The 15,272-nt window shown below is 38.5% G+C and overlaps 1 protein-coding gene across 1 annotated transcript; it reads left to right on the top strand.

The window, feature by feature from the left end:
* Positions 1-65: 65 nt before the first annotated feature.
* Positions 66-13,901, top strand: LOC105930974 (protein-glutamine gamma-glutamyltransferase 6; the record flags this gene model as incomplete). The annotated part of the gene is given in 10 exon segments (XM_036130365.1): positions 66-338; positions 6,724-6,894; positions 7,079-7,333; positions 8,935-9,053; positions 9,191-9,319; positions 10,239-10,416; positions 11,430-11,565; positions 12,329-12,438; positions 13,522-13,637; positions 13,775-13,901. Coding segments are annotated over 10 exon segments (1,576 nt in total), but the record flags the coding sequence as incomplete, so codon positions are not given.
* Positions 13,902-15,272: the final 1,371 nt, after the last annotated feature.

Raw genomic sequence — 15,272 nt, forward strand, 5'->3', positions numbered from 1 at the left:
GTGGTTGGTTCTTAATGAAGATGAATGTAGAGACACTACCAGGCGTAATAAAAAACATTCTTACTCAGCAGCAGAGCAAACCTTGGAAACAGACGTCACAGTTATGTATGCTTGGCACGCTTTCAGGAAATTTGTAATGAGGTTGCAACACGCGATCCTTTGGGGAATATCTGTGGCTGGGTGTAACAAGGGTTTAAAAATCCACCTGTGCATCACTCAGTCTGCTGCTGCGCGCCTGCTAGAGCGAGTTCAAGAATTTCTTCGTTTTAAGAGGGAAAGTTCAACAGAGAGAACAATGAAGCTCGACTGGTCTGAGAACTACAGCTATCCGAACTCAGGTACGGTGTTAAAACCTTATCATTTAGCTTATCTTCTGTGAAAGACGTTAGACTGAACTGCTGTTTGTGTGTGAATGACTGCCATGCTTATCCAGGAGGAGTGAACCGTGTGATGTCACGTGTAGTGAATTGGCGCTGCATGAAAACAACAGAATTAAATTGCTGTAGTTGCATATAAATAAAAAACGATGCATTTTAAAATGTGAAACTTTTGCACTAAGACAAACGACTAAGACAAACATGCGACTCATGTTTTTTGAGTCGCATGGATCCAGTCACCTGTCTGGTCGTTTCTAGAAAGTTGTTTTACAGCTGTGGAGGAGACCAACGCCCCTGCTGTGCTTAAACTTGTTTCAGATGGAACTCAGCCTGAAAACATAAAGCACACAACCCAGAAGACATGCTTTGAATTTTAAAGAATTTACATGCGATAAACACCAAAAAAGCCATTATTATTTCTGTCAGAATGTCAGCTCTTTTTATGACATCAGGTGTGAAAGGAACAGTATGCAAAAAGGACAGCTTGACATCTCTGAAGCAGGAACTGCACTCAGTTTGTTTCTCAGTCCAGGTGTTTAAAAAACTTCTGCTCTTCAGATTAAACAGTCAGCGCTTCTGCACAGCTGGCAGTCACTACACATGTAGATTGGCCATGATGGTGCAGCTAAAACTCATTAGTAAGCTAAATTATTTTATTTTATAAAGTTTTAATTTGAAACTTTATTTCAGTTAACAATAATGCATTGTCAGAAATAAATCTTTCATTTTGTACACTCTTGTAATAATGTTTTTAGTTTTATATGGTTTTATTCCTCTTTTTTGCATTTAAGCTTTACTTTTGTAGTTCCCACCTTTCTCAGCTTTTTGCTCACACAGAAAAATGACCTTAACCTATGACCTGAACACTGGTGATTGAGCTCTAAACAAGTTATTATTTTTTTTTTTTTTTACACACCCAACTTTACCATATACGGTTTTTAACCATTTACTACTATTTGGATGCCTCTCACCATGGCCTAAATACTGTAGGCTCCAAGGATTAATTTCTAACCTTTACGAGTTCTGTATTTTTAAAGAGCTGAGATTCTGACAACAAAGTTAGAAAGCAACATTTCACTTTATGGTTGATTAAATAGACACCCTAGAAAGTCTAAAACATTATAGAAATGAGTTCATACATGTGACTGTAGAAATTTACATAATTAAATCTGCAGTAGGGAGTTTTGAGAAAACTGGGGACTTAAAGCTATAGTTGGAAATCCTGTTCAGAAACACTTTTTGTTATACTGGATAAAATTGTCCTTCCATCCTGACAGTAGTTAATATGTTATGTATTCAAAAAAAAAGGGGTTAAAAAATGTATCACTGTGAGAGCTGCAGGACTGTAAAAACTGTGACCCATCATCACTGCCATTAGAACCAAATGACAGTGATGGGTCAGAGATCCGGTCCTGCCAACACCCTCCCTCTGTCTCTCAAGTTCTGGGGGTATCTCCTTATTTATTGATCGTCCCGCATGCCAGTCATTCTGACGCGCTCACGTAACGCCAGTGTCCATCCACGTTCCTTGTTAGTTTCCATTGCTGGCTGCGCATGTACACCTCTAGTATTTTTGTATCCAGTTAGCTTAGCGGTTAGCTTCAGTGTTAGCCGTTCATTGTAGCTCCACTACTCTCACCGTAGACTTTGAACATGGCTGAGAGTTGCAAGAAGCAAACTGGGTACAACTTTCTGAGTAGAAGAGGAAGGCCTCATTAGAAAGAAAGAAGACCAGAGTGGAATTGGGAGATTTTTTTTTACACGATCCCTTTGAGGAGTAGATATGACGGTCAGAGACTTGCGCAGTTATTCAATAAGGAACTCACCTTTCTTACTTGCATTTTTGGAAAAATCACCGACTATACCTTTAAGGCTGAGACACACCAAGCTATCTGATCCAACAAACAGATCCATAAAGATTTCTTTCCTGACATACTGGCTGCTTAGAGGGTCCCTCTATGGACCACCAGACTCGCCAGATCGAGTATTCACACGACAGTAGCTGGGAGGTAAGCACAGAGCTGCATTAGCTGTTCAAACAGGCTCAAAGAACATTGCTGGTAAACTGTCTTTATACGAAGAAATTGTTGTATCATATAAAACGCTTCTGTTTTCCACTTTAATAGTCAGCGTTCGTCATCCATCTTCGACAAACGGTGTCGATCCGGGTACAATAATTCTGAGCTTTGTGTTTCCGGACGACACTATATGAGGATGGACCTGCCCAGAGTAAATTGCGTTTACTGTGCAGTTCAGGCAACTTATTTGGCATTTTCCCCAAAGTGGACATGGACAACGTGTCTCTCTCCCTGTCTGAAGCATGACTTTCACATCAAGTTGCAGCATAGCTTCTATTTAGAGAAAGTTGGGTAGAACCTTAAGTGAGTCTTTTCGGCCCCATTCACTTCAACCAGATGTAATTGGTGCTGAGATTGGTGTGTCTCCGCCTTTAGCCTGAACCTTTGTAAGGTGTGCTTGTTCACAGTGTTTTCACCCTATAACAACATTTCAAAGATTCTTTATTGTCACAGCATGTTACCGTGGTGAAATTTATTTTTGTGCTTTTGTGCAATGATTTGAGGCTTCATTTACAGAAATGTGCATTTAGAGATTCTGAGATAATAGTGTGCAAATAAGCAGTGACATTAAGGTGATTGTAGCATACGATGGGCTAGTAACAGTGGGTGAATTTTGCCCTCACAGCTCTTGGGTAGAAGCTGTTTCTAAGTTTATTTGTTTTGGCTTTGAGGTTTCTGAAGCGTTTACCTGATGGGAGAGGGGCAAACAGCGCATTGCCTGGGTGGATGGGATCAGTGCTTCCTCTCCTGGACTGGACAGCTCCCATACCATGCAGTTATGCTGACACAAAAAAAAAAAAACACTCTCTATGGAAGCTCTGTAGAAGTTCTTTAGCAGACAACTCTAATGTTGTTCTGAATTTAAAGAGTTCTTTTTCCATCTAAATCAGAGGCAACAGGACTTTTGCTCAGTTCTTTCTGAAAACGTTTCAACACCTATCCAGGAGTCTTTGTCAGACTTCTTTCACAGATAAACTCAGATGACATATATGTCAAATACAAAGATGTCTATTTTTTCGCCCTTCCCACATACAGATACCAAGAATCAGAGCTCACACCCAGAAATTAGACACTAAACAGACATGTGAGTTCAGGAGGTCTCTATGGAAACAAAAAGCAGCAGTGTTATTCATTTCTGGACACATTCATCTGGGGGTGAAGTCATAGTTCAAACAAAGCACACCCTGACATAATTTCAGCATCTTCAGAGGCAGGGCATAATTTAAAATAAGTGGTGCATACATCTCCATCTGTTGTTGGGACAAGCTGTTTTCCTTTAGAGAAAATAAATCAAAGCTGAAGCTTCATATTTTTTTTTAGACAGGAAATACTTTCTCCTGACAATGTTACCTTTACTCGAACAGTGAAATGATAAAAACTAAAACGCATTGTGAAATTGACAACTGTACTGAGTATTGTTCACCTTTACGTACTATTCCCCCTGTCTTCTACCATAATGCAATGTGAAATTTTACTTTGGGTTTTGTAACCAGCTCTTTCGCCGTGTAGTGGAGTCCTTTAACCAGACACAAGCAGCGATTGTGTTAATGTTCATTCTGTGGTCAGATTTACTTTTTGTAGTGGTGGGATGGGATTTAAAAAAATCTAATTATCTAGAGGCATTGTACTCAATCACATTTTTTTTTATCAAATAGCAATATTTGAAACATTGATTATCAGTTGAATTAAATTTTGGTCCTCCTGTATACATAGATAGATATGTGTTTTTTATTATAAAGTTGTACAGTAATGTCTGCCTTTATTGAGTGGAGGCTGGAATGTTGTGGCTTTACTTTGGTGCCTCGGTTCAGTCACCTCTATAAATGCAAATACAGTACAGCTGCTTTCTAAATGGCTTACAGAATGTAAACTAGCAGATTTATCATTTCAATAAAGCTCTAATTCAGAAAAATACAACCTCTTTGTATAACCCTTATGTCCTCACACATTGTGCTCCAAAACTGTGGACAGTGATTATGGTGCTCTGTCCTTCTCTATCTTTCTATACAGTCAAGAAACAAATCCCTAAAGTTCTTGTTTTGTTTGAATCAATTACAAGTACATAAAAAAATATAAGCAAATACTTCACAGTACTGCTGTGCAAATGTGACGGTACATTTTGTGCATGAAATGTATTTTTTCCCTACAGGTTTCATCCGTCCCTGCCTGAATGTTGAATACTAAACCAAGGGCAGAAATGAAGTAAAAACCGGAAAAAAACTTTATGTATTGAAAACAAACCACGTCAACCCAGATATTCTCTGGCTTTTGACTAAAATTGGTTAAAAACGAACCGTGTTCTAATAATCGCCTAAACGATTTTACTTTAGTCCCACTAGTTAGACAGTACATGTGTTTACATCTCCCCATGCCGTCAAACGCGTAAATTTATTTTAACACAATATTTTTTTTAACAAAATAAACAATCGAAAATAACGTGCTGATGTCACAGCCCTAGTTTCCTAACAAACCTTCCTATTTGTGTGCAACTTGCATGACCGCTATCGAGGATCTGCCGACCTCTCCAGGCTATTGCTCAGGTTAAACTCAAGGCGTGTCGGTGTCTTTCCTACGGCTGTGGTGTTGCGACATGCCTTTTTTTACACAAACATGCAGCCACGAGTAGGATAAGCAGTCAACACACCCTGGTTTCTGCCAGAATCCTCCCAATATAACATAATTAGACCTTTGGCATGCAGTTCGTTGAAATAAATCCAGAACTTTCCGCTCCCTGTCTAAATCATCTCACGCTGGAATGGATTGCGTAACATGTGACTTTACCACTAAAGTGTTGAATCAAACGTCACGAGCAGTTTCACCAGAATATGTAATCCAAGCCATTAAAAAAATAAGTAGAGTCTTAGAATTGCAAGTTTGAAAAAGTAACATTTAACGGATGCTCAAGAAGGAAGATGCTCCAATACATATATTGGTGAGACAAAGTGTTTTTCTGTGATTTCTCGTCTGACTGTTGCACAAAAATGTTCTGAATCATCAAACAAACTTAAATATTAGACACAGATGAAACAAGTAAGTACAGAATGCAGAGTTTAATTGTAGGGGAGGAAGAAATCCAAGCCTACATGGTCCTGTGTGAAAAAGTGGTCACTCCCTAAAGCTACTAACGGGTTGGGCCACCCTGTGAGTCTCTTACAGTGCTGCAGAGGAATGTTGCTCCACTCATCTTTGTAAAAATATTGTTGTAACGGAGTCACAATAGAGAGTTTATAAGCATGAACGAACCGTTTAAGGTCATGGTCACTAGGCCGCTCTAAAGTCTTAATTTTGTTTCTCCTGTTATGGATTGGAGTTTATGATGTGTTGTCAATCATCGTCCTGATGGGTCCATTTACCACAGCGACCCTTTTCATGTCCTGAAGCAGCAATAAAGCTCCTGACCATCTCACTACTACCACCACCATATGTTACTAATGACATGGTGTTCCTTCTCTGAAATGTTGTGTGACTTTTACACCAGATGGAATGGGAAAACACACCTTACATAAAGTTTGACCTTTGTTTCGCCAGTCCACAGAGTGTTGTCCAAAAAGACTATTATTATTTCTGTTTCTTTTCTTTAAATTTTTTTCTTTATTGTTGGAATCAGGAACGCCAGTCCTAACAGAGGCAAGTGAGGTCCACTGGTGTTGTTCTGGGACCGTTTGCAATCTCTTGGACGAGGTGTCCCTGTGCTCCTGTTAGCTATGGTCAGCCGTAAAGTCCACCATTACTCTACGTTTCATCATGTTTGCATACTGTTGTTCGGTCTAGTCCCACAGCTTTGGGAATTGGTGCATAACCTTTTAAAAGGTGGCTACATTTCAAATGTTTCGTTTCTCATTCATTCCTTGAACTGCAAAAACGGGACTAAATATAAGCAACATTTTCTTAAAATTGGTGTATTTGTCCTTGATTTGAGCAGGCAAATATCTGCTAATGGTCTGCCAATGGAATAAGATTTTTGCAATTAAAATAGGAACAAATTCATCCCGATCATCTTATTTCAAGTGTGTTATATATAATTATCTTATTTTAGGGGTCAAACTACTCATTCAATTAGTTTAGTATGTCTGCCCCGTTTGTGTTGTGTATGTTTGTCTGAAAGCTTTAACTGTGACGGTCCCTCTGATCCAGGGACGGTGGACATCCTTGGAGTCCACGGTCCCTGGACTTTAAGGATGCATGGTCCTTGAAGCTATTGCCTAAAAAGGGTTAGACTTACTCTTCTACTACAAAAGTGCTTATCTTTCTGTACGTTTTCATTTCAGCTTTTATCGGAGTAGACCCGCACAGTGGGTCCAACAACATTGATCATCGCACCAGTGAAATCTCATTGAAGGAGCTCATTGTGAGACGAGGCCAGCCCTTCAAATTCACCCTCAAACTGGCCAAACCTTTCAATCCCGCCTTTGATGAGCTCATCATGACTGTTAAGACTGGTTGGTCTCTTATTTGATCATTTATTGGAAAGATTATTATTACTTTTTTATAATTACAACCCTTGCTGCTGTTGAATTTGTCTGACTCTATCAATGCTTCACGGTTTAAGTTGCATTGTGTAGAGGCACATTCTTAGAAACTGATCTAACGTGAAAAGTGCCGTTGCCTGACTTCTCTTCGTAGGAGACCATCCTTCTGAAGACCTCGGGACGATGTCTCGCTTTGGTGTCCCAGACAAAGTGCAACGTTTGCCTTCTGCCAAGGCGGTGTGGAAAGCAGAGCTGCAGCGGAGCACTGCTCCTGCAACAGGAATCCTGACTCTGAGCATTACACCCTCGGTCGACTCTCCAGTAGGGGAGTACACAATGTCTGCAAGACTCGGAGAGGAGGAGAGGGCGTTGGCAAACCTTTCTGTGCTTTTCAACCCGTGGTGTCCTGGTAGGTTTCTGATCTCTGCCCAAAGACTTCAGTGTCCAATCATCAATCCAATTTACAGCTCTGTTGATTTAGATTACTGGGCATGTCAAGTTATTTTCACATAACATGGGGTCATAATCTCATAGAGTCAGTTAATCCAAACAGGGATTAGAATCACAATTTTAAAAAAATTGGGTGTACTATAAGGTTTTGTAATATAATTTAATAATGTCATAGATGTGGTTAAATATTGTTTATAATGCTTTAGTACCAAAATTCATTAAGATTATCTAACTAAAACGAGAGACAAAATTGATACCAGTGGTTGAGAAGGTGGGTGAGTAGCTGAGCTTATTTACAGGTAAAAAAGTTAATAAAATACAAATAGCAATTGGACCAGAACCATCGTCCAAACTAGTGGGTGATAATTAGAAAAACGGGGAATTGTTTTTCTGCTTGTGTGTCTAGAAGAACATGGATGAGGTTTCATCAGGAAGAAATTTATAGGGATCCTACTGTTTATTCACATACAAATGTTGTTTAACAAAAACATACACAAAAAACACAAAATAAATATGTTTTTTTTTTAAAATCTTCTATTTCTGCTGTGCTTTGCCATAAACTGGTCAACATAACATTTCTGCCACATTTAAAGGCAAGGCAAGGGAGATCTATTTGTATAGAACATTTCAGTACAAAGATAATGTAAAGTGCTTTACATGATTAAAACATAGTTAAATAAAACTGAATAAAAGCAAGTTGGAATAAAGATTAAAGGTTTATTTTTGAGACAAGATAGTTAAGAATGTGAAATAACAAAATAAGATATTATTTAAAGAAGAAAACATTAATATGCACATAATGTTGTGTTTTAGTTTACTATTGTCTACATTATTATGTTGCTTAAGATTATTGTACAGATATAGTTTTTAAGGAAGGAATACAAATCTGCTTTATAAATTCCTAGATTAATGTAGATATTAAATGAGCATGAAATCATATTAAATTTTGTATCTATTGAGCTGAACACTGTTGTTTAGCCCCTCATGAATTGTCGCATCAGGCAATACCATTGTTGCTATGTATAAGTAGTTGCACTTAGACTGCTCTAATTATCCTGCCGCAAATCTGGCACGACTTCTGCCATGAAGTTTTTATCCCAAATGAAAAATATTTGATTCTTACAAAGCGAAGCGGGCAGCATTTCTATTTCCAGTAAGATAAGAAGCCTAAAAGACTCCTGATAAACTTGACAGAACATCTTCTTTTATGGCCACAAGGCAACAAAGAACTGACATTTTTGTAACAAAGTAAAAAAAAAAACTTGAAAATGAAACATGAAAATTACACATTTTTTGTATTAAGTTGGCCAAGATGTGGAAACTTGCTTTTACACGATCCCTGGTCTGAAAAGAGGCTAGCTTTAAATTCCAATGAAACTCCCAAACTGAGACCAACATAACTGCCGAGTACTAAAGTATAGATACTGACGGTTAACAAGAACTCCACACAACCCCACTACAGAAAAAAACTGAACTTCAAATGTGTTGCTATTCCACCTGATTTCCTCAGTTTATCAGCTTTTTGTGTAATTTTGTTTAATGTTTTCATGATTTCTACAGGGGACATGGTGTTTATGCCTGATGAAGTAGAGAGAAAGGAGTATGTCATGAATGAACAGGGTATAATCTACAAAGGAGTTGATAATTACATATCTCCAATTCACTGGGACTACGGACAGGTACGATCCTATTGGATGTTACTAAGAAAAGGCATTACAGGCCATTTGTAAATGACATGCTATATTTAAGTGGAACCCCCAGTGTTAAATATCAGAACAGCTGTTTAACAGCAGTTTGTCTCTAACTTCCTGTCCAGTTTGAAGAAGATATGGTGAGTATTTGCGTGAAGATCCTCGACTGCAGCATAAAACACAAGCAAGACCCAGCCAAAGACGTTTCTGCTCGCTGTAACGCCATCTATGTCAGCCGTGTCATCACATCCATGGTGGGTGGCATTCTTTATGTTTTATGTAAAAAGAATGTTGTAAACTTTATTGATGCTGGCATGTTGCGCTTTAGAATAATCTTTTTCAGGGCCTTTGAACACTTACACAGTGTTTTTAATTACTTTCTCAGTGGTGATAATATTTATAGAACTTTGACTGTTAGTTTGACGTTCACTTTTATTTCCAAATATAATTACTTTTTCCACAATTCAGTTTGGGTCCAGTCTAAAGAGACTGATACTGATACTTTTAGCAGAATTGGTATTCAGATTTTATTTTAAGTATTTTATTTTATAATTTTGTGTGTGTGGGGAGGGGGGGATCCCTGTTTTTTACAGTTTTATCAATGGCACGTCAAAAAGAATGTATACAAATTTCAATATTTAGTAAAAAAGGTTTTATACAATATTGTCTATCATTACAGTAATCCAATGTGCCCGTGCAAATTCTCTGTTTTGCGGGTCATCGCTGCAGCAAACAGGCTTAAATCGGAGGCATTATAGTGACATCTGGTGGTTGCAGAAGACCACAGATGTTTTCTTTGAAACCTTGTTTTTATTATTAAATATAATAATAAAATTTGCCAACCTTTTTAACTTTCCAACAAAACAAAAAACAGATGAATAAATTAACAGAATGCATTTCATAAGACAGGACAGCAGGTATTTTATAGTCAGAAGAACATGATTAACAGTTTTGCCCGACTTAATGTTCCTGCAACAATTCAACAAACGTTTGTTTAAAAAAAATCCTCTTTTTAGATTTACACAATCATATCAAGTTTGCTTTACTTTATTTGCCTCAAATAAAGCTGCTTGAAAGCACCAGCAAACCCAGTAAGTTAGGTTAAAAGTGCTTTTTTTTCCATGTCCTTGTATGATTAAATACTTAAAACTTTGCTTTTATGTGTCCCTCCAGATTAACAGTGAAAACGAAGGAGGCATCCTGAAAGGAAACTGGGGAAATGATTTCAGAGGCGGGGTCCCACCCACCCACTGGAGCAGCAGCTATCCCATTCTTAAACAGTGGTTTAACGCCTGCTTCTGCTCTGTGAAGTACGGGCAGTGCTGGGTGTTTTCAGGCGTCATGTGTTCAGGTAATATTTACTTCCTTAAACATTTAACAGTAGTATTTAATGGATACTCTCATCTGCAAAGGGCTCTATAAATGAGGTCCTTTATTTTTTTAGGAACAACTGACACTTTTGCTCAATATTGTAACAAAGTGGCCTCTGATCAAGACAAGCCAGGTCTGCTGTTATCCGACTAGAGTTAAAATAGGAGGTGATCAATCACTTATCTTAGGAATACTTCTGGTCCTTTTGAGCAATAATTCTGTCCAGAGAAGGGTTTGATTTGTTTGTTGAGATCACACAACAAACAACTTTAATACATTTAATAAACAAAAGGTAGGTGCTCAGGTTATGATTTATTTTTCCACTCTATATCAAATTCACATATGCAGACTCCAATTTATAAAAACACATACCCATTACAACATGATTAAATGTCCATTAACAGAAAACTGCACATCGACCGTATCCTTTTTCTTATCAACAACAAACTTCTTGCTTAAGTCTGTCTGGCTCTTTGACCACTTTTGATGGGAGAAATTAGTGGAGCTTTCCAAAAAAAATTAAAAAATTAGCCATCCTGGTACTAACCGGGCTTTTTTTAAGGGACAACCATAAAATCTGATGCTAAAAAGTCAAAGTTGTGCCAGAAAACCAACAAATTTAAATTGGTCGAATTGCAACTTGCAAAGAGACAATATATTGACAATTTATATGTGCATATATTTGAATCTGTATTTATAATTGTGACCCTGTGTAGCTAAAAAACACTGACATTCAAATCCTTAATTCTTGCCCTCAAAGCTTTCTGTATGTTGGAACATCCATTCAACCGGTTAATGTTTCCTCTCTGTATTAATGACATTTGTCCCCAAAGTGAATGTGTGTATCTATAAATAAAGCTGCAGTCATTGTGATAGCATTGTTACCCATTACAATAAAATTAATTTCACTTTCATCTTCTACAAACAAAACTGATATTTAACTGTTACACTATCATGATGATGCAAAGCGCCGTGTTGCACGTTTGGTTCCAGTGATGCGCCTGCTGGGCATTCCCTGCCGTGTCGTCACCAACTACCAGTCGGCTCACGACACCAACAAGAACCTCACCGTCGACACCTACTTTGCTGACTACGGCGTGAGAGAGAAAGAGTCCAAAGACAGTGTCTGGTGAGAAGCTGAACGCATGTAGGGTTTATATCAATGCATTGTTACCCGTACAAGATATCTTCTTTCATTTTGTCTTGCATACATTTTTAGTTAAACAAATAGTCTGCTGTCAAATGCCCAACATCATATTTCTGACAGCGGCAAAAGAAGTCCATTTTAGTCTTTGGAAGCACATGTGAAAGGAATGGATTAATGGTTCTGAAAACTAAGATCTGATTTTTGTTTTTGTAATAAAATTCACAGAGTGACACAGTGTATGTACAGTTGTAACATTATAACATGAACTATTGCTGGTGAAGATTCTCAGTCATCCAGGTCATGGTCATTTCCAAAAAAAGTAAAAAACAAAGCAACTAGACTTGTTTTCCGTAGTTGAAGACTACGGACCGCCCATTACTAAGGGGTGGACCTGTTTCGGTTGAATTTGCATGTTATCTAAGCCATTACAAGGCCTTTGTTTGGGCAGTGGTATAAAGCTAGGTTCTCATCATTACTCTAGACCTTTTGAATTGAGAAAGCTTCCGGGAGAGGAAGCGAAACGTCTTCAACTACGGAAAACAAGTCCAGTTGCTTTTGTTTTTTACTTTTTTTGGAACATGAACTATTGTGACCGTAACAAAGTATAGGTGGAGTCACAAAGGTATTCAGTTTGCTTTAGTCTTTGCAGTTTGTACTTTGAGTGTTTTTTGTCTTGTTTTGTTTTGGGCTTTTTTTTCCTTTCAGTGATGCATTTATCATTGTAAATCTTTAAATTGTGCTTTAGGAACTATCATGTCTGGGTTGAGGGGTGGATGAGGCGGCCCGACCTGGCGAAAGATGGTAGATATGATGGCTGGCAGGTGTTGGATCCAACTCCACAAGAAAAGAGTGACGGTACAGTCAGCCCTGTCTCCGTGCATTTCTTCTTTTAACCATACTCTGATCACCCTGTTTCTTACCCAAACTTGTTATTCGTATGTTAAATTGTGTAAAGAAATTACAGTCATGTTTGAGTGTTGCCCCTTTTAAATTAGTACCCACTCAGAGTGGTTCACTGCGATTCAACTCACCTTTTTGGCTTTTCAATAAGTAACAGACAGCCTCAGAAGGCTGTGTCGGTGATTATGTAGGGGTTGGAATAACTGTTTAAGCACCTACTCTGCAAAAAGAAAATAAATTTTTCTTAAAATTTGTGCATTTGTCCTTGATTTGAGCAGGTAAGTTTAAATGATCTGCCAAAGGAATAAGATTTTTGCACCTAAAATAGGAACAACTCATCTCCATCAACTTATTTCAAGTGCAGTATATGTAATTATCTTAGTTTAGGGGTGAAAATACTCATTCCATTGGCAGATCATCTTATTTACCTGCTCAAATCAAGGACAAATACACTTTCTAGGAAATGTTATTTACTCTTAGTTCCCTTTTTGCGGTGTAGAGAAACTCCAGAACAAGAATCAGACCCGCCGTATTTAAAACAAAGAGCACAGCAGCTACGTAGATACTGAACAAAGATGGAAGCCTAATCAACAGCATGGTCTAATGCAGAGGTTCACATTTTTGTGTCTGGCAACTAATGAAAAACATGTTTTGGACTCCTGGCACTGTCTTGATATATTCTTTTAGGTCACTTAATTTAAGGTCAAATGTTAACGTTTATGATGGAGCTTTTTGTTTTAGCACCTTTTGTTTTAGGTTGTTTTGGCACCTTCTTCTGATTATCGATTACTGAGCCGATGTGACAAGTGAACTTCTCCAATGTGAGATCAATAAAGCCTATCTTATCTTATCTTATCTTATCTTATCTTATCTTATTTTATCTTTTTGTTTTAGTAGAAGAACATTTCTTAAGTTGGACTCCTTAGCTATATCACTTCACGTGTGATGAAGTCCAAAATCATGACAAGCATCATAACTAGCAGGAATGAAGAAGATGGATTTATGTGGCTTTGTTAAAATTTCACTTTACTCCTACAGGTATGTTCTGCTGTGGCCCAGCCCCAGTCTCAGCCGTCCGGAACGGAGACACTCATCTCAAATACGATGTTCCCTTTGTCTTCGCTGAGGTCAACGCAGACTGCATAACCTGGCTGGTCAGTGGGCAAAACCACAATTTTATCTGAATTACTTCTAGTGTCTCTGAGCCATCTAAGAAAGAGTTTGAATTGAAGGTTTTAAATAGCTGGTTCATTTTACATTTTCTTGTTTTTGTTACAATTATTATTATCAGGTCAAACGTGATAGATCAAAGGTGAAGATTCATTCAGAGGATCACAGAATTGGGCAGAGCATCTCTACCAAGGCTATCGGCACGAGCAAGAGGATGGACATCACAGACAGCTATAAGCAGAAAGAAGGTGGGCTCACCTGGCCAAACTGACGCAGAAGCTTCAGCTCTGTTCAGACAATAAACATTGGGTTCAGTCACTGCTTTCTGCTTCAACAGCTTTCACCTTTTATTCTAAATTACAGCATATTTGTTAGAAACTAAGGTTGTCTTCAACCTGGTCACAGTAAAAGGTCTTTATTACTAGCAGAACACGTTGAGTTTTAATATCTTAAGTGGACACAGGGTAGTACTCACAGTATAAATTAGCAGTACTTCCTGGTACCTCAAGGTTTCTTTATATTTGCCAGTCAGACCAATAATTTGGGGCACTGACAAGTGAAGTGAATGATTATCACAGCACATAGAAGATGTAAAGATAGGAAAATGAAGGCAGTGTGACACTTTTGGCAACGCTCTGTGAGCTGGAGCCATGTAGGCTCTACCTCCCAACCCTACAGGTCTTTGGTGATTTGCAAGAAACCATCTTGGTCCCAGTACCACAGCAGGAGTCTAGTAGAACTTAGGCCTTTGTTGATGGATAAAAGCTATTTCGGTGTCAAAAGGCAAACCAGCAAACAAGTTCACACGGAGTTAGACATTATCAGAATGTTGGTTTATGAGCAAGCACCGTCAGTTTAAGCCATGCTGTGGAAACACCATCAGAACATTCCTCGGTTCATCAGCAGCATGAGGAGATTCAACTCGGTCTCTTTCTAGACACCGCCGAGTAGCCCACCTGATTGTCTAATGCAATGCCGGGGCTTTTCTTCGACAGCAGGACAAATGGGATCCACAAACGAAAAATCTCCCTCCTTCCTTCAGTCCTCCAGCAATCTGTGCCAGCGAGACTAGGATTTATAACTACAGGGGTGAATGCAGCCTGTACCCCTATGTACAAACAACACGAGCATGAAAAAAGTTATGAGTGTTCAGAGCACTGATTGGTGATTGCAACTCTTTGAATGCATGATAAAAAACATGAGTGAAGAAAGTGCACAACTTTCAAAGTGCGCAAGATGCCATGTTGATTGGCTATAGCTGACTTAGAGTGTTTGCTAGCACGGTATGGTTGGTGTAGTAGTCTTGTTTTAGGTCTCAGTCATGCTTTAAGTAAGCAATGAATTAATCAAAGTTATGCCAGTATGGCTGGGAAACATTTTACGGATTTCCTGCCTCTGCTGCTACCAGGCTTCACCTAGGCCTCCTGCACGCTGCCAACATGATGATAAATAATCACTTACTGCAGTGGTTTTGTGCCTCCTCACAAATTGTTAAAAAGCCCTCCTGCTCTGTCCAACTTAAAGGTACATAGTGCACGTTTTGAAGTTAGATATTATTTATTTTCTTTCCCATTAATGCCCTTACAATTGTCCAACGTGTAAAATATGTTTTCCACTAT

This window comes from Fundulus heteroclitus, unplaced genomic scaffold, assembly GCF_011125445.2.
Source record: "Fundulus heteroclitus isolate FHET01 unplaced genomic scaffold, MU-UCD_Fhet_4.1 scaffold_350, whole genome shotgun sequence".
In the NCBI taxonomy this organism is placed as follows: Eukaryota; Metazoa; Chordata; class Actinopteri; order Cyprinodontiformes; family Fundulidae; genus Fundulus; species Fundulus heteroclitus.